Source organism: Oncorhynchus mykiss, chromosome 6 (assembly GCF_057628025.1).
Source record: "Oncorhynchus mykiss isolate SJ-2025 chromosome 6, ASM5762802v1, whole genome shotgun sequence".
Classification (NCBI taxonomy): Eukaryota; Metazoa; Chordata; class Actinopteri; order Salmoniformes; family Salmonidae; genus Oncorhynchus; species Oncorhynchus mykiss.
In genome coordinates, this window is record NC_143027.1 from 20735860 (window position 1) to 20756133 (window position 20274).

Consider the following 20274-nt stretch of genomic DNA (forward strand, 5'->3'; position numbering starts at 1 on the left):
GAAATATCTATGAAATAGAATAGCTCTAGGATAAAGTCATTTATTACAGAAATGTTAAAAGACAACAAGATCAACATATTTACAAAGCATCAAAACAGCCAATATGTTGGAAATGTGAACAGTCATTCTGGCATGACATAATATACAATAATAAAAGACTGTCCTTTACAACAATAGCTGCAGTGTCTCCAGTCAAGAATAGTTACAGGTGGAAACAGTATGCAACAAGTGACAATAAAACATTATTCAATTGAACTTTACATAATCAGCTTGCTGTTAAAAGCAGCCCTCTTATGACATGTCTCCCATTTCTAAGCAGCAACACCCTCAGTATCAATACATCCTCATCAGTTGCACCGACACAGAGTTACAAGCCATGGCGCATCACATGCCGTTCCAGGTCAGTGCTGTTCATGAGAGTCCGGCCACAGAGCTCGCAGGAAAGTGCTTTCTCATTTCTGGTCACTGGAATTATCTTCAGGGTAGTGGCGGCATCTACAGGAATGATAACAGAATAAGAAGCAGAGTTAAACACCTGACAGGGAACCAGAAACAGTTTGATTAATTGGATGTCAATAGTTGCATGTCAAAATGGACTTACCTTTTGGTGAAGATATGTTGCCATTTTCCTTGTTGTTTTCCTCCACCTCGTGATCTTGCTTCTCGCCACTCTTGGGGTTTTCTTCATATTTTTCATCCTGTTCAGACCCATGCTCCGGTTTATTATCGCACTCAGGTTTTAGACGGTCAGTCTTCACTGCCTCCTCCTCATTTTCCTGTGTTGCACCATGATTACTGTGCATTTCCTCTTTGCCCTCTTCATTTTCAAGCACTGGCATCTTGTGATAGTTGCAGGCTTCATCTTTAAGCACTGGCATCTCATGATATTGGATGTTTTGTTCTTCTATGTCCATCTCTCCAGGTTCTTGGTTCTCCTCCTCACAGTCCATTAAATGTTCCTCTACCTTCTCATGGGATTGCTTATATTGTCCCTCTTGGTTCTCGTCATTACTAAAATCCTGGAATTCACTGTTTTGGGCTGTGTTCTCTGCCACCTCCTTATTGCCATATTTGTTCACCTCATCTTGTTGCCCTTGGGTCTCCTCACAGTCCATGAATTTTTCTCCCTCCCCGTTGACTCTGCTCAGTCTTGTTTCCAGTTCCTCCAGATGGACCTGTCCCACCAGCTCATGGTTCCTCACAACCTCCCGGAGAGAACACCACAAGGAAGATTACATATTTACATCAGATACAGAAGGACAAATGACTCAACAGAGAAGACTTGATACATCAAGTCTTAAATCCTAAGGCACAGTCCTCTGTGCCTCAGGAGCTGTTTCTGATTAGAGCCACAGTCTAGTTAGCATAGGAGTCATGATTGAGGGGGTGTAAAGAGAGTGTAGCTAGAACACTAACCTGGTGTTTATCGCACAGGTGTGCCTCCAACTCGCTCAGCTGTGTGCAGTCGAAGTAGCACAGTCTGCATTTGTAGGGCTTGATATCGTCGTGCTTGAGCATGTGCAGTAGCAGTTTCTTGTCACTGGAACTGGTGAAGGTGCACTTGTGGCAGCGGAACACGATGCCCTCGAGATATCGTGACAGCTTCGGACGACGCACCTCTATAGGGGCCACTGGCTGCTCTGTTTAAAAAAATTAACAAACCAGGATCAGCAGTGTAAAGTCTAGGTGTGGTGCTGACAAGTATAAGACAGAATAAATGGTAGACAGACATAAAAGGTGTCTAATGAGTGTCATGATGAATAAAGCATGGATTTATTTGAACAATACCACAAGAACACCTACCACGATGGAGGACAATGTGGTCGATCATGCGGTTTTTGTTTTTGGTGTGGTAAAGACAGAGAGGGCAGTGTAGTTCCTTAGGAGCTTCTGTTGGGCTACCGGCATGTGCCGTCTCTATGTGCATATCCAACTTCTTCCTAATGTAAGCATTCAGAGAAAAAAAATGGTATCACAAATTTGGCAATATATCATACTGAGGCTTAATAGATGGCAACAATTGAGACCAAGAAGCATTTGTACATCATTTAAAGAGTCAGTTAATGTAGCAATACTAGGTGTCACAGGTGCTTCTTGTTCAATCACTATTCTTTAGACATAGCAAGAATATGTATACTAAGCAACAAATATGACACAGCAAAGGCAAGCATGGGCATTTGAGCAAATTCTTCTGGAAATAATATATTACCTGAAGCCTGTGAAAAATGAGCAGTCCTTGCACCTCACAAGCCTTTTCCCATTGTGGCGATTTATGTAGTGTCGACGCATACTCTTGATGTGTGTTGAGGTGTAGATACAAAACTCACAGACGAGTAAGCCATCTTGAGTGGTGCTGGTGGTCTGTGGGCTTGGAGGGCTGCTGGAGGCCTTGGCCTGAGCCAACTGCCTGTAGTGGTTGAGCTGCCTCTGGACATCTGGGGGCTCCGAGTATACTGGTTCTGTAACGGAAAATACACTGGATATTAGTACCACATTACATTGACACTCAGCAGATGACTTCTCTGATTTACAGAAAGGTAGGGGAGGTGCTAATGGCAAAATACTCTTGAGGAGTATATATACAAGACATAATGTATTTTTCAAAAATCTGGGTTTGTGTAGCTATACTGATTGTCTGTATGCTGCATAACAAATTTGCATATTTTAGAGGAAGTGTTCTAATCATGAAGTTTAATAATTCAAATCCTAAACAATGAATGTAAAAGGGAGCACTTGCTTTCAGTGAGTTCTGATTCCTCAGAATCATCAGACATTTGGTTGCCTTCTTGAGGTTCTAGCAGGTTCTGGGTCTCTTCAGCGGCCCTCAGGGTGTGTTCCTTGTTCTCACTACCGGTCACGGAGGAAGGGAGGTTCTTGGATGGGTCCTGAGCTACTCCAGCAAGACAGATTAAAAAAGCAAACAGGTTTAAGATGTTTTCCACAGCTTTTGTCATTTCGATTAACATTTCATACAGTATCAGATTCTGTAAAATTGACAGATACATTTTTTCTTAAGCCTTTGAAAAGTTGTGACAATGACAGTGTGCTGTAGCAGTAAGGCTGTCTCTGTGCGGTAGCAGTAAGGCTGTCTCTGTGCGGTAGCAGTAAGGCTGTCTCTGTGCGGTAGCAGTAAGGCTGTCTCTGTGCGGTAGCAGTAAGGCTGTCTCACCGCCATGTACTTTGAGCAGATGATTCTTCAAGAGGCTCAATATGGTAGTTCTGTAACGACAGAGCCCACAGTGGAAGGGTCTGATGGTCCCGGGTCGATGTCTAATATGGCGGTCAAACCTGAAGAGACATTAGCAGACATTTCACAAATTGATTTATCCAGATGGTTTATATACAAACAAGAACGAATGTTGTATGGTGGTACCTAAGGTAACATTACAAGATTGACTCTATCACATACTATAAATACTCCCCTCTGAGTGGTTCAAGCTCTGAATGCTGATATATCAGACTGTATACCACGAGAATAACAAAACATATTTACTGCTCTAATTACATTGGTAAATAGTTTACAATAGCAATAAGGCACCTCAGGGGTTTGTGGTATATGGCCAATATACCACAGCTAAGGGCCGTATCCATGCACTCCGCGTTGGGTCGTGTTTAAGAACAGCCCTTAGCTGTGGTATATTGGCCATATATCAAATCAAATCACCCCCCCTTGGACCTTATTGCTTAAATATACAATATAAATCTCTTCCTCTCACATCTGCTTCTGTTGATGAGGTACATTGTCCAGCCGTTTGAGCGCTGCTGTAGCTGCATGGCTCCGCTCATGTGAGCGTAAACCTTTCAAAGACATGAAAGTTCGCCCGCAGTGGCTGCACTCCTCTCCTACTGACCCCCCCTCTGGTTCTGTTGTCGATGGGACAGGGGAAGGGGACACCAGTGGACCCATCCCTGTTGTAACAGATTCCACCTGTGTCACAATCCAATGACTGTCCGATTCTTCTGCTGTCAGAACCTCGGGCAGTTCTTGTCTTTCCTGCTGAAAGACAAAAATAAATTATTACGGTTGAGGATCACATAGGCTACATAAAGGGCAAAATGCATAGGGTTGCACTTTATTGCATTATGTGCCACTTACCTTAACAGGCTTGGTCTTTGGCGGTGGGTCACTGAGGCGTTGTTTCCTCTTCTGTCCATTTGTCAGCTTCTGAAACTCCTCATTATGATGGTCGAGATGGGAGCAGAGATCCGCACTGCCCTGGATTTGGAGGTTACAGTATCCACATCTGTAGAACTCTGTGCCATCCTCTGAAGTCTTTGAAAGTATAGTGAAGTCTTGTGTGAAATCTTCATTGTGGAAATTGGTGTAGTGGATACTTAGAAGCAGATTTGAGTTGAAAGATAACTTAACGCATTTCTTGCATTTAACTGGAAGCAATGCTTTGCCTTTCTCACATTGTGGATCAAATAATTTGCATACAGGTTTATGTTGCTGGGGATGATTTCTAGGCTTGGGGGGAGACTGCACTGTGTTATTCGGGCTAAGTTTGCTAGATTTGGGCTTGCTGGGAGAGACTCCTGGGTGGCAAATCGCATAATGGGAGACCAGGCCTTTTTCACTAAGACATTGGAAAAAACAGCGAGAACAGCTTATCTTCTCCCCAGGTGATTTGGTTTCCTGACTCAAAGAAGCCTTATGGTCCGGTGAGTTTGGAAGAACGCGGTGAGGTCTGAATGCTGGAACAAAGTGGTTGGTGAAAGCAGCATTGCCATGTTGCCTCCTATAGTGGGCTGCAAGGTATTTACAAATCAAAGTTGTATACGAGCACAGTGCACACTTGTAGGAAAACTCTTTGCCCTCAATTGGAGCCACTGTACTGTGGTTAATGCGAAGATGACAGGCAAGGCCCTTTTTAGTGGCACAAAGGTACTTGCAAAGGTGGCACTTGACTATGGATTTCCCATTTTTTAAAATGGCAGCCTGGGCAATTGAGGTCTGGGAGCCTCTGTATTTGGAGAGCAATTGTTTTTTAATGGCAGCGGATTGTTTCAAAGCCGGTTTGAATATATTTGCGGCAGATCGTTTGTGATCCATCTCATAGTGAGCCTTCAACTTCTTGAATTTTGCATGGATGACTGGACACATATTGCACCGGAAGCCTGCCAATCCCATCCGCTTACCCGATCGGACTTTCAGGCATTCATTTGGGTCAGTGAAGTGCACAATTTCTTGTTCAAGTCTCTCAGTTCTGGCTTTGACGGCTGGATGCCTCATCTGGCAGTGAGTTAGAACACCATGAGCGTGAGAGTTCACATACGGACAGATTGAACACTTGAATACCAGAGTCCCCTCACTTGTACTAGGTTCCGCTTCAGGTTCCCTTTCATAAGTTGATGTATCATATTCCGGATGTTTCTTACCACAATGAGTTAACATACCATGGAGGTTGTTGAACTCTCCAGAACAGACAGGGCACCTATTTCGCTGGTTTGGCTTTGGAGTGTCATGAACACCAAGCTGTTCATGGACTTTCAAATCATATTCCGGATGTTTCTTTCCACAATGAGTAGACATACCATGGAGGGTGTTGAACTCTCCGGAACAGACAGGGCACCTATATGTCTCGCTTGAACTCAAGGTTTCATGAACATCAAGCTGTTCATGGACCTCCGGTTCTTGGGTCTGCCTACTACTAATGACATCTAACACAGACCCATCTTCCTTGACAGACCATGGATGAACTGCATGGTAGTGGCTGCTTATACCCCCCATGGAAGTAGCCTTAAAGGGACACGCTCTGCATGGATAGACTTGTGTGTCACCTCCTCCGGTCTGAAAAGATGAAGTGGTCTTTGGAACATCCCCAAACCTGAGGATAATCTGATCATGTTTTTCATTGTGTTCTGGGTTAGGCTTCGTTTTTTTAGATCGAGAAGTCTTAGGGCCGGCATGTAACCTCAGGATGATGGATTCAAGTCCAGTTTTTTTATCTGGATGACGTTGCCGGTAGTGCCGGAGGAGTCCCTTCGCATCAGTATGTGAACAAGCACACCACTCACAGTGATAACCTTCCTGTAAATGGCCATCTTGGTAAGCCCAATGTATAATCGTAGTGATCGGGGCTTTCTCTTGGTGGTTATTCCTCAGATGTCTTTTCAAAAGATATATATGGGGAGTTGTATAAGAGCATTTGCGGCACTTCAAGGACCTGAGCAGTGCAGCTTTCTGCTTGCGAGATTGTGAGGCTTTCATGGAGGACCTGTTAGGCTGTTGCATTGTTGATTTTTTATTTGGGCCGGGAACAATTGCAGTATACCTGACAACCTGATCCGCAGTTCCCTTCAGATCACTATGTCTTAATTTTTGATGATTCAAAACCCCCCTTACTGTCGGATTGTCATAGTCACAATGCTGGCAGTAAAACAACTTTCTCTCTTCTTCTTGGGATGAGTTTAGCGAGTTTTTTCGTACTGGGTGGGATTTGCTCATTTGTCCCAAAACAGTAGTAGTATATTCAAGGATTTGCTTAGCAGTTGGCTTCATATCAAGGTGTCTTTTCCTTTTATGATTCAAAACCCCCATCACCGTTGAACTGCTATAGTTGCAAAGCTGACAGAAAAACACATGTTCAACCTCGTCCTTCAAAAGAGGATGAGACAAGAGGTGAGGTGAGTTCACTGCTTTTGGCTGAGATTTTTTAGTTTGCTCTCGGACGACAACGGTATGCCTTAAGATCTGCGCAGCATTTGTTTCGAGATCACAATGCATTTTACTTTGATGATTAAAAATCCCCCTCACTGTGGGATTGTTGTAGTCACAATATTGGCAGAAGAACTTCTCTAACTCTTCTTGGACAACATCAGATGTTAAGAAAGAGGAGTTAGGCGATTTGCTAGTTTGGGACAAAATCATAGCGGTATATTCAAGGATTTGTTTAGCAGTTGCTTTAAGATCTGGGTGTCTTTTCCTTTGATGTTCCACAACCACCCTCATGGTTCGATTGCTATAGTTGCAAAGCTGACAGAATAACACAGCCTCTTCTGTCACAAGAGGAAGAGGTAAGATGTGAGAAGACTTTGTCAGGTTGACTCCCTTAGACTTTTTGGATTCTTCGGTTTGCCCTCCAACCTCAGCAGTATGCCTGAAGATGTCGCCAGGTGTTGTTTGGAGTTCACTGTGTCTTCTCTTTTGATGATTCAACATTCCTCTCATTGAGGGATGCCCATAGTTGCAAAATTGGCAGAAAAACAAGTTACCTGCCTCATTTCCAATATCAGATGTGAGGAGAGAGGAGTCAAATCCAGCAGACTGAGGTTTATCTTTCTGACTACGAAGCTCAGATGTATATTGAAGGATCTGACTAGTTGATGTCTGAAGACAACGATGTCTTAATTTCTGATGATTCAAAACCCCTATAGCTCTGGGGTTGCCATAGTTGCAGTACTGGCAAAAAAACAAGTCAGCTATCTCGTTCTCAACAGTGGATTTGAGAGAAGAGTTTGATGAGTCAAATCCAGTAGACTGAAGCTTTTCACTTTGAACATGAGCCTCAGCAGTGTGCTTGATGACCTTATTAGCAGTCACCTTGAGATGACTCTGTCTTAACTTCTGATGATTCAAAACCCCTCTCAATTTGAGGTTGCTACGAATCGCAGCAGTATGTTTAATGATCCGTTTAGCAGTTGACTTACGAGTACTGTGTCTTAACTTCTGATGATTCAAAACCCCTCTCACTTTGGGGTTGCTACGAATCGCAGCAGTATGTTTAATGATCCGTTCAGCAGTTGACTTACGAGTACTGTGTCTCAACTTCTGATGATTCATAACGCCTCTCACTGTGGGGTTGCAATAGCCACAAAACTGGCAGAAATACAAACTCTCATCTGCCTGCAAAACATTGGATATGGGAGGGGATGTGTTAGGAGACTTAACTTCTGGGAGTTTGAATTGCTTTATAACATGTTCCTGTGCTAAATCTTTTTGGAGGGGAGTGCTATGTGAGACTTTTCCTATGCCCTGTGACACTTTGCTTTGACTATGAACCTCCGCAGTATGGAAATGGATCTGTTCAACAGTAGCATTGAGATCACTGTGTCTTGACCTTTGGTGATTCAACACCCCACTCACTGTGAGGTTGCCATAGTTGCAATGCTGGCAGAAAAACACGTTCTCTACATCATCCTGTGCAACATCAGGTTTAAAGAGGGACGTGTTGGGGGACTTTACTTCTGGGAGTTTGAATGGTTCCAAAACCATATTTTGAGGAGACGACTGTGTTTCGTCCTTAGCTTCCCTGGAAGTGGCAAGAGATTCTTGTTTTATGTCATCAATTGTCAATCCTGCCTTCGGATGGCTTTTTTGGAAGTGGGCAAGCACAACAACCACTGACTTATTGCTGAAGGCACAATGTTTGCAGTGGTACAGTTCCTCATCCACTACCATGGAAGCAGCACATTCTTTTGGGGGTGTAGAGTTGATATGAACAGTTTCTTTACATGGGGTCAGAGACCTCTCAGGAGAGACAACCTCTGCATTCTTTAGGCTGGAGGTTTGCCCTAAATGTGATTTAGAGGGTTCGTCTTTAGAAGGCTTGGCAGTAAAACTGCAGTACATTAAAGGACTGCTCATTTTCAGTTTTGGATGTTTGTTTTTGTAATGGGGTTTCAAGTATTTGCCATTAGAAATGGTGAATGGGCAGGCAAAGCACTTGTACACCAAATCAAGCTGATTTGATCGCATCATGAACACATCTGGAGCTTCTGGGTGATGATCCCTATAGTGCTTCTTGAGGTCATCGGGGGTGGCAAACTCAACAGGACACTCCAAGCAACGGAAGGTGGCAGTCCAATCATCTGGATTAATGATGTACTGAAAGTCATACCTGATGTATGGGTGCATTCTCTGGTAATGGGTGCTCAAACTGCGAGATGACCTGTGATTGTAGTCACAATGTTTGCAACGATAAAGTATTTTGTGTTTGTCCCTGCTTTCTCCATTTTCCAATTGATCGTGCTCATCTTTTTCAGTTCCTGAGGCATCTAGTTCAGTTCTCCAGGTATCCCCCTCCTCTTCATCCTCGCTAACCTCAAAGGTGAAAGCAGTGCCCCCTGACAGCTTGCTTTGGATGACTGTACTTTCAGGGCTTGTTTTGATCTTTTTCTTAGCAGGACTCAAAGCGGTGTCATCATGCATCCTCTTCTTGGTGGCATTATCCAATGGCTCCGTTAGTGGCATTTCATTATACGTTTCAGGTTTTGGATCCCGCTGTTCTGTCGCTGTTCCGTCCAGCAGACTTAACCCCATGCTGTAAAAAAGGTAACTGTGCTCACTTCGCTGGTGAGTGTGAAGATCTTCTAGCCAAGTTGCAGAAAAGTTGCAGAGTGAGCAGCAGTGAGAGCCCTTCTGTTCACTTTCTGTATGAGATCTCTCTTCGGTTACTTTAGAGACACCTTTACCACCGTCTTGGTCATAGCTAAGGAAAGGCACATGTGACACGAGGGTCACATCATGCGCACGTGATGGCCTTGAGAGGTTGGGCAACTTCAGTTGTGAGGAATTTAAAGATGACCCATGCGCAATTTTGAATTTGGAAATATTTTTAGAGGATCCCACTTGAGTTTGCAGGTTATCCAGCAATAGACTAGAGCTAGGAATGTTTATGGTTTTTGAGGTAGACTTGGATTTGGGGAAATTCAATCTCCCCGCTTCCCCTTGTTTGCATTGGAGTCTTGACACATTGTGTTGGTTCTTATTCCCTGGCAGTGGCACTTTGACATTAAGCAGCTTACCCCTTAAATACAGTTTCTGTGTTTTCAGGGTCCTGCCCTTACCAGGTCCCTTTACCAAAACCTTGTGATTTGTTCTTTCATGTTTGATAATAACAGGCCAACTGGAAGATGTAAACATACAATGCCGGCAAGAGAAACTCTCCTCTGAATTGTTGTAGAGAGTGCTACTGTGAGGTTGTGTGGAACTCTCTGAGGGATTAGAACTCCCATCATTTTGTGAAGGATCCACATCAATGCCATGCACCTTCTTCATGTGTTCCAGGAGGAAATATTTTGATTTGAATAGGAGGACACAATGGTTACACTGGAATGACTGACTTGGAGACATGGATTGTTGAGAGGCTGGTTGACCGTGGGTCATTTGATCAGACTTGTCGAGGTGCCCGGAATCTGTAGGTGTATAAAACAGCTTTTAATCTATACAACTGCAGAATAATACGTGTATCAGATTTGAATTATTACATGTGCTATGTATCTAACTATTATCAGACCAACCAAGCACCTAAAAAGGCAGGTGATACAGAGTTCACCATTCTCCAGTTAACAACTTGTATTATGGGGTAGGCTGTTGGCAATTTTTTTTTTACAGAGTATACAAGTCAAAAATTTGAAGAACAACAAGTCATACCTTCCTCCATCTCCCCTGGCTCTGCGAGTTTCTTGATCCCAGAACTTTACTGACAAATGGGAGAGAAACATATGGGGGAGCATAATAATTTGATGACATTGTCTCACATAACACTAGCAAAACCAGACTAAACATGCAAAATGCAAACAAACTGATAAAAGGAGAGACATTTACCAACATCTCCATAACTGAGCGACTCCATAAGCGATCAAAATGACTTAATAAGACAATAGGTGTAATTTATCTGAATAGGATTTAGGCCAATAGCTGATCTGAATATAACATTTTTGCAGGAAGTCCCACAAGTTCACTGTCATGTATACATTTAATAAATTGTAAGTACAGTTAGTCACACTGAAAAGTGTTGCTAAACAAGTACAGTCACAGGTCGAGACAAAACGTATGGTTTGATATTTTTATAGTTCTGTCTCTGTGCACAATATCACATTCTCATTACTAAAAAAGTAGTGACTTTTAGCTTATCAACACACAAGAATGGTGTCATTATAACCATAATCAACTGCATCTTAAGATGACGAGCTCTGAATGTCCTCTTGGAAAAGCACATAACTATTTTAATAGCCCAACTTTAAGTCCTGAACCACCAATACATAAGGTGACTCCAGAAAGGCAAGTGTAATGTAGGCAAAACACACTACATAGCCTAGGCCATATTTTACCATAGGCATACATTAATCCAAACAGCTATAATTGACTCCATGCATTCATAAACGAACACAAAATTAGAAAAGGACATTCACTGAAGTAAATGTGGTGTGCTTGCTAGTCTTGAAGTATTTATGGTTGTGAAATAGTTGTGAGTGACAGCAGTAATCAAATCAAATGTATTTATATAGCCCTTCGTACATCAGCTGATATCTCAAAGTGCTGTACAGAAATCCAGCCTAAAACCCCAAACTAGAGGTCGACCGATTAATCAGAATGGCCGATTAATTAGGGCCGATTTCAAGTTTTCATAGCAATCGGAAATCTGTATTTTTGGGCGCCGATTTCCGATTATTTAAAAAAAATAAAAAATGTATACCTTTATTTAACTAGGCAAGACAGTTAAGAACACATTCTTATTTTCAATTAAGGCCTAGGAACTGTGGGTTAACTGCCTTGTTCAGGGGCAGAACGACAGATTTTCACCTTGTCAGCACCTTGTCAACCGCACAGTTAACTAGTCCAACGCTCTAATCATTGCACTCCACGAGTAGCCTGCCTGTTACGCGAATGCAGTAGAAGCCAAGGTAAATTGCTAGCTAGCATTAAACTTATCTTATAAAAAACAATCAATCATAATAACTACTAATCCAGTTTAGCAGGCAATATTAACCAGGTGAAATTGTCATTTCACGCAGAGACAGGGTATATGCAACAGTTTGGGCTGCCTGGCTCACTGCGAACTAATTTGCCTGAATTTTACGTAATTATGACATACATTGAAGGTTGTGCAATGTAACAAGAATATTTAGACTTAGGGATGCCACCCGTTAGATAAAATACCGAACGGTTCCGTGTTTCACTGAAATAATAAACGTTTTGTTTTCTAAATGATAGTTTCCAGATTTGATCATATTAATGACCAAAGGCTTTTATTTCTGTGTGTTATTATGTTATAATTAAGTCTGATTTGATAGAGCAGTCTGACTGAGCAGCAGCAGGCCCGTAATCATTCATTCAAACAGCACTGTCGTGCGTTTTGCCAGCAGCTCTTTGAAAGCACATCGCTGTTTATGACTTCAAGCCTATCAGCCTAATGGCTGGTGTAACCAATGTGAACTAGCTAGCTAGTTAGCTGGGTGTGCGCTAATATTGTTTCAAACATCACTCGCTTTTAGATTTGGAGGAGTTATTCCCCCTGCGTTGCAACGGCCCCGGCTTTTGTGGAGCGATGGGTAACGTTGCTTCGAGTTTGGCTGTTGTCGATGTGTTCCTGGTTCGAGCCCAGGTAGGGGCGAGGAGAGGGACGGAAGCTATACTGTTACACTGGCAATACTATAGTGCCTATAAGAACATCCAATAGTCAAAGGTATATGAAATACAAATGGTATAGAGAGAAATAGTCCTATAAATACTATATTAACTACAACCTAAAAACCTCTTACCTTGGAATATTGAAGTCTCATGTTAAAAGGAACCATGAACTTTCACATGTTTTCATGTTCTGAGCAAGGAACTTAAACGTTAGTTTTTTTACATGGCACACATTTTACATAGCACACATATTTTACATGGCACATATTACTTTCTTCTCCAACACTTTGTTTTTGCATTATTTAAACCAAATTGAACATGTTTCATTATTTATTTGAGGCTAAATTGATTTTATTGATGTTTTATATTAAGTTAAAAGTGTTAATTCAGTGTTGTTGTAATTGTAATTATTACAAATAAAAAAATCTCTAAAAAAAAATATTAATAAAAAATATATATAATAATACAAAAATAAAATATATATATATAAAAAATAAAAATATTATTGGTCCTCCAATAATCGGTATCGGCGTTGGAAAATCATAATCGGTCGACCTCTACCCCAAACAGCAAGCAATGCAGGTGTAGAAGCACGGTGGCTAGGAAAAACTCCCTAGAAAGGCCAAAACCTAGGAAGAAACCTAAAGAGGAACCAGGCTATGAGGGGTGGCCAGTCCTCTTCTGGCTGTGCCGGGTGGAGATTATAACAGAACATGGCCAAGATGTAGTGTGTTTTCAAAGGCTGTGTGTTAGTTATGACCTATTTTAACCTGTTAGATCTCTAGGGGCGCTATTTCATTTTTGGATAAAAAACGTTCCCGTTTTAAGCGCGATATTTTGTCACGAAAAGATGCTCGATCGACTATGCATATTCTTGACAGTTTTGGAAAGAAAACACTCTGAAGTTTCAGAATCTGCAAAGATTTTGTCTGTAAGTGCCACAGAACTCATTCTACAGGCGAAACCAAGATGATGCATCAACCAGGAATTAGCAGAATTTCTGAAGCTCTGTTTTCCATTGTCTCCTTATATGGCTGTGATTGCGCAAGGAATGAGCCTACACTTTCTGTCGTTCGCCCAAGGTCTTAGCAGCATTGTGACGTATTTGTAGGCATATCATTGGAAGATTGACCATAAGAGACTACATTTTCCAAGTGTCCGCCTGGTGTCCTGCGTGGAATTCGGTGCGCAATTGCCAGCTGCTCGTACTTTTCCATTTGATATAGGGGAGAAACCATGTGTCCAAGAACGATGTATCAATGAAGAGATATGTGAAAAACACCTTGATGATTGATTCTAAACAACGTTTGCCATGTTTTCAGTCGATATTATGGAGTTAATTTGGAAAAAAGTTCGCGTTTTGAGGACTGAATTTTCGGATTTTTTTTGGTAGCCAAATGTGATGTATAAAACGGAGCTATTTCTAATACACAAATAATCTTTTTGGAAAAACTGAGCATCTGCTATCTAACTGAGAGTATCCTCATTGAAAACATCAGAAGTTCTTCAAAGGTAAATGATTTTATTTGAAGGCTTTTATGTTTTTGTTGAAATGTTGCGTGCTGGATGCTACGCTAATGCTAACGCTAAATGCTAACGCTAAATGCTAACGCTAGCTAGCTACTTTTACACAAATGATTGTTTTCCTATGGTTGAGAAGCATATTTTGAAAATCTGAGATGACAGTGTTGTTTACAAAAGGCTAAGCTTGAGAGATGGCATATTTATTTCATTTCATTTGCGATTTTCATGAATAGTTAACGTTGTGTTATGCTAATGAGCTTGCTGATAGATTTACACAATCCTGGATACAGGGGTTTTTTCATAGCTAAACGTGACGCAGAAAACGGAGCGATTTGTCCTAAACAAATAATCTTTCAGGAAAAACTGAACATTTGCTATCTGAGAGTCTCCTCATTGAAAACATCTGAAGTTCTTCAAAGGTAAATGATTTTATTTGAATGCTTTTCTGTTTTTTTGTGTAAATGTTGCCAGCTGAATGCTAATGCTAAATGCTACGTTAGCCATCAATACTGTTACACAAATGCTTTTTTTGCAATGGTTGAGAAGCATATTTTGAAAATCTGAGATGACAGTGTTGTTAACAAAAGGCTAAGCTTGAGAGCTAGCATATTTATTTCATTTCATTTGCGATTTTCATGAATAGTTAACGTTGCGTTATGGTAATGAGCTTGAGTCTGTATTCACGATCCCGGATCCGGGATGGGGAGATCAGAAAGGTTAAGGAGGTTTGTAGGTGTGGAGTTATTATAGTGGGTTACAGTGGGCTAGTATAGTAGGCTAGAGTGAGTACAATATAATCAATAAGCCATATAATGTGTTTTAAGCTCTTAAAATGTTTCAGTTGGAACATTCTGAAAGTTGTGTCAGTGATTTCAGTTAATGTTGAGGCCTGCATTCCTCCATTTAAATGAATGACGATACAACACGCTTTCCAGCTTATGAAGTAGGAATGATAGCAAAAATCTGTGTAGAAGCCATCTATGTTGAGCCAGTCTGCACATGTCAACATTGGGGTAGTGTCTGTAGCTGTTGTCAGTAGTTGTGTGGTTGTGGTCAGTAGTTGTGTGGTTGTGGTCAGTAGTTGTGTGGTTGTGGTCAGTAGTTGTGGTCAGTAGTTGTGGTCAGTAGTTGTGTGGTTGTGGTCAGTAGTTGTGGTCAGTAGTTGTGTGGTTGTGGTCAGTAGTTGTGTGGTTGTGGTCAGTAGTTGTGGTCAGTAGTTGTGTGGTTGTGGTCAGTAGTTGTGGTCAGATAGGATAGCCTGAACATGTGAAAAAAAGGTTTGGTACCTATAGCTCGAACGGTTCAAGAGTTACTGTTGGTGAGTTATTTTGTTAATTTATATAGTTGTAGTTGATAAAGGTTTTAAAGGATTTGAATGTGTTAAAGTTAGTATTGTAGCTTAATTGGCCAAGGAGCAGGAACCTTTCTGAATAGCTACCTCTGTATTCCTATGGTTCTCATTCAAATCCATGTTAATTTATGCACATTTGAAATGGTTATAGTTCAAAAACTATAAATAGTATCAAAAATCTAAATGCAAGCAATCTAAGTAGTCTGAACATCTCAACATTGGTTTAGTGTTGATAGCTTAAATAGTGAAAGAGGAGGTGCGTCTCAATTTTTTAAAACCATTTAAGTCTATGGCTATTGACTAGCATTTAGTTTTATGCAAATATGGTTGTAGTATAAAAATAATAAATAGTATCAAAAAGATTCTCAATCAATCTAAGTTAGGAATGTCTGCACATTTGAAAGCTGGGTTTGCATATATAGCTTAAATCGTTTAAGCTCCAGAGCAGGAGGAATAATAACTAACCAGAACAGTACATTTCCTGAAGAAAATATGGTGTGCATGCTAGTTTGTGAAGGGTCGATTGATTGATAGGATAGCACGAACATGATAAAGTTTGGTTTGGTGTCTCTAGCTTGAACAGTTCAAGAGTTACTGTTGGTGAGTTATTTTATGCAAAATGTATATAGTTGATAAAAACCTTAAAGAATTTGAAGTTAGGATAGCCTGAATGTTATAAAAAGTTGGTCTTGTAGCTTAATTGGAGCAGGACCATTTTAAATAGCTACCACTGTATTACTGTGATTCTAACACGGAACCCAAACCGGTTGCGCGCATGCGCCATCGCGCATAAATTAATTTTGTCCCCCTACACCAAGCGCGATCACGAAACGCAGGTCCAAATATCGACATTAATTTGGGGACAGGTCGAGAAGCATTAAACATTTATGGAAATTTAGCTAGTTAGCTTGCACTTGCAAGCTAATTTGTCCTATTTAGCTAGCTTGCTGTTGCTAGCTAATTTGTCCTGGGATATAAACATTGAATTGTTATTTTACCTGAAATGCACAAGGTCCTCTACTCCGACAATTAATTCACACATAAAATGGTCAACCGAATCGTTTCAAGTCATCTCTCCTCCTTCCAGGCATATTTAATATTTGAATTTATATGGTGATTGGCATCTAAACTTTCATAGTATTACCACGACGACCGGCAACACAGTTCGTCTTTCAATCACCCACGTGGGTATAACCAATGAGTAGATGGCACATGGGTACCTGCTTCTATAAACCAATGAGGAGATGGGAGAGGCAGGACTTGCAGCGCAATCTGCGTCAGATATAGAAAGGACTTCTATTTTAGCCCCTGGCAACGCAGACGCTTGTTGACGCAATAATTGAATAACAAATTTCTAAATGTATTTTGCAGCGCACGCGATGTTAATGTTAATTTTAGCAAATTTAAAACAGTTATAGTTAAAAAGTATAAATAGTATAAAGAATCTGAATGCAAGCAATCTAATTTGGGTCAGTCTGAACATCTCAATGTTGGTTTGGTGTTGATAGCTTAAACGTGTAAGTGGAGATGCGTGCCAAAATGTTCCCCGTGTAAGTGTATGGCCCTTTTATTGCCATTGAAATGCATTGGGAGCGCATTTAAATATTGTTCTAGTACAAAAAGTATGGATGCTATCAAAAATAATTTCTTAAATAATTTAAGTTGGGGCTGTCTGCACATTTGAAAGTTGGTTTCGTGTTTTTAGCTGATAGGGTTAGAGTTGGTATTTGTTCTAATATGCTAATTAACATTTGAAAGCTGGTTTATCTACAGATGTATAGTTCAAAAGTTACTGTTGGTGGGTTATTTTATGCTAATTTATGCACATTTGTATAGTTATAGTTTATCAAAGTTTAGGATTTATTTGGGTCAGTCTGAACATCTCAATGTTAGTTTGGCATTGATAGCTGAAATGGTGTATTTGGCAAATCCAAATACTTCCCATTCAAGCCTATGGAGCGTTTATTAATATGTGTAATGTTTGTAGTTCAAAAAGTATAAATGTTATCAACATTCTTGCATGCAAACAATCTATATTGGGTCAGTCTGAACATCTCAAAGTTTAAATAATGTAGGAGGAGATACACCTAAATGTCCTGAATGTTCAGATGTAAATCTATGGCATATTTATTGCCATTGAAATATATTGGGAACTCATTTACATTTTGTTGTAGTTAAAAAAGTATTCATGCTATCAAAAATATTTTTGTCAGTCTGCACATTTGGAAGTTGGTTTTGCGTTAATAGCTAAAGTCGTTAAGGGCTAGAGCGAGCAGAATAAATCAAATAATAATATGAGTATGTAAGAAATCTAGAGCTGTGTATTGCTTTGCAATCACATCTAAGTGGCCACACTGTGTGTCTTCAGACATTGCATGTTTATAAGCCTCGTCCTCAGATCGAAGAGGACCACAAAATGATTAACCACAAAATGTCAGTTGATCTTTCCTTTGAAATCCTCAACCCAGCAATAGATCAAAGGATAGGACACTTCAGCACACAATCCGTTACATGCGAGACAACACCTCTGAAATTGTGAACTAGAATATTTGGACATTTGCAACCTTATACTAGAATGGGTAATTTGCTTAAACAGTATTAGCAAGGTAGCCAAAGCTTGAGCTGAGCTCTGGCTGCATTGACATAATATATCTAGATTGTCTCTTAAATGCAACCCCTGATAACATATAGCAAACTCTGATAACTGCACAGATTTACCAAATAACACTTGCTGCATTTATTAGAATCAAAACTTGTGAACAATCAAGTTTACACCATTTCGGTCCCAGCTCTGTCACTTGTCGAACAGGAACTAAAATTGCAAGGGGAGTGGAATCGGAACCCCCTTTGCCTTTCTATTGATCCAGTTCAGAAATATGAAAAATGTTACGAAGCAAAAACTACAAAACGTGGCCCGCAATGAACATTTACAAAGACGTTAATGGAATAGATTGAATAGCCTACTCACACGTTTCCACAGAGAATCGGTGAGACTCAGGCAATTTTTCGATTCCTCAATGTGTTAGCTCTGTAGTCGATGTTCGTCGCCATTTTTTCCCGCTCCTACGACAACCTCATGTGTCCTCTTCCGTCTGAGAACCAGCAACGCCGGGGTTGAGGGGCTACACACAAAACAACTTAGCAGTCACGATAGTGCCAGGGGGTGGCGTGCAGTGAAAATAAATCTGTCAATCAACGATAACGATAAAGCCAAAGACAGTACAATCATGAAGGTAGGCAGAAACTGCTTCTCCAATAGAAATCCCCGATAACGCTTGTAGGCGATGTCATGGCGACGTTGCCTAGCCAAAAAAGTCTCTCACGCCGAACTGCGCATGTGCATGCCGTCAAAATCAGACACACCATCGAAAGAAAGTTTTTTTGACGAAAATTAAAACGTGTCAGTTTGCCACTTTCACTTGTTTGGAGTACTAATATGTTCAACTACTTAAAACATTGGCTCAAATCTAGGTTGTGTCTTTAGATTTTGAGAAAATTAACAATTAAGGAAACTTCTCTCATTGGGCGCATTGGAGTGGATCACTTTTGTCAAGTTGTTGACCACCATTGTACACAGCCTTTCAAAGTGTGTTGCATTATGATTATAAAACATTTCCAACATGTCAACCACATGAACTTTACTGAAATCATTTGATCAAAGGTCATGCAGTTTTTGATGAAGTCACCTTCACGTAGCTGCAGTTTCTTGATTTCAAGCCAGCAGTCTTTGTGAATGAGAAACTTCCCTCCTTCTTGGAGTCGTGCAATGCTGTAGTTGAGATGAACTTCTCTTGTCCTTCGGACACTCCCGCAAGCACTGTGGCCTTCTCAGCAATAAAAGCATTGACATACAGAGTGTGCTCTGCTTCCGATGATACATTTCCCGCTTTGTGGGGGACTGAAACCCCTTACAATGACACTAACGGTATCAGTCCCGCAACTGACCTGATGACTCCCACTGGTGAAACGCTGTGCGATATCGCAGGCAGATATCCTTGTCTCAGTTCGCAGGTACTGGAGGGGTTGCCACACAAGGATGCTGTGGTGACTGACAGGCCTCGACAGCCACTGAGTGTTTTTAAGCACAAACACCAGGAGATTTGGTTGAAAGGTTACAGCCAATCTACAATGCGGCTGCTGACAACTCATACAAAGGGTCTGACCTTTTCGTTTGTGTCTCTGATACCAACACCAACCGCTGGTGGGGGGGAATACTAGCCCAGACCCAGGACGAGCCTCATCGAGGCCGGTGGAGGGGGTCGAGACTAGGTGCAACACTGTACTGAGGCTGCCAGAGCAGGAAAAATCTAGTTGTAAAATTCCCCACGAGAACAGAGAGGAGCAGACAGGCCCCTCGATGGGGATAACCTTAGAACACATCTAAGATATCACTGAGGTGTACCACACTGGTCGTAAAAGAAGTCCAGCGGACTTTCCACCTCCAAAACAAATGGCAACAATAAGCATTGCTTGCCATGTGTAGTTTCAACTACAATGCAATTAGTAAAATGCTCTAATCATGTGTTCCAGTAGGATGACATTTCAGAATAAATAAGTAGGATAACTGGTCCCCTTGAGTACTAGTGTCAATGCCAGCACAGTCAGTCCAGCCACAATCAGTAAGAAGGTAAGAGACCTCACAAGTCAAATTGCTATTGATGACATCAACGGAGGAGTTAGTAGTCACTCAGATTGCAACACGTGGAAGGGAATCTCCAAATCTCCAAAACACTCTTCTGATGGTTAACACACATGCCTCTAATAAATAGAATCCCCTAAATAGTCATGAACCATGATCACACCGTGTACGACTGGTTCAGTGCTTACAGAGTACCTCCGTCGTGAGGTTAGCTTCTCCGTGGATAACATAGCTATGAAATAGACTCCTTCATACCTATCGCCACTACAATAGCGTAAGTCACATTGACGTGTAGTAAAACTACTACAGGTCCCCTTAACATAGGTCTTGAGGGACACTGCAGTGGTTGGAGGAGATTTTAACTGCTTGTTGAAACCCCTTATTGATAAGTTTCCCAGCGGTATA

The 20274-nt window shown here is 41.1% G+C and overlaps 1 protein-coding gene across 2 annotated transcripts; it reads right to left on the reverse strand.

Annotated features, from left to right (window-relative positions):
• Window positions 1-24: 24 nt before the first annotated feature.
• LOC110525445 (uncharacterized) lies at window positions 25-18569 on the reverse strand. Of its 2 annotated transcripts, none has more exons than XM_090237197.1 (11): window positions 18201-18569; window positions 10376-10424; window positions 4097-10137; window positions 3717-3994; window positions 3170-3288; window positions 2738-2890; window positions 2210-2459; window positions 1804-1940; window positions 1417-1640; window positions 602-1205; window positions 25-495 (listed from the first exon to the last, which is right to left on the reverse strand). In XM_090237197.1, exons 2-11 carry the CDS (start codon window positions 10383-10385, stop codon window positions 368-370), a joined length of 7944 nt encoding a protein of 2647 aa, XP_090093323.1. In that variant the 5' UTR covers window positions 10386-10424; window positions 18201-18569; the 3' UTR covers window positions 25-367. The 2 variants fall into 2 exon arrangements, with proteins under 2 accessions (XP_090093323.1, XP_090093322.1); XM_090237196.1 differs by having other exon boundaries at window positions 3717-3997.
• Between the last annotated feature and the right edge of the window lie 1705 nt (window positions 18570-20274).

What these genes read in the sequence shown, in the direction of transcription:
- LOC110525445 (XM_090237196.1), bottom strand. An exon ending in TCATTTTTCACAGGCTTCAG is followed by an intron (nt 1,941 to 2,209) that starts GTAATATATTAT and finishes TGCTTACATTAG; the next exon opens with GAAGAAGTTGGATATGCACA. An exon ending in CAACATATCTTCACCAAAAG is followed by an intron (nt 496 to 601) that starts GTAAGTCCATTT and finishes TCATTCCTGTAG; the next exon opens with ATGCCGCCACTACCCTGAAG.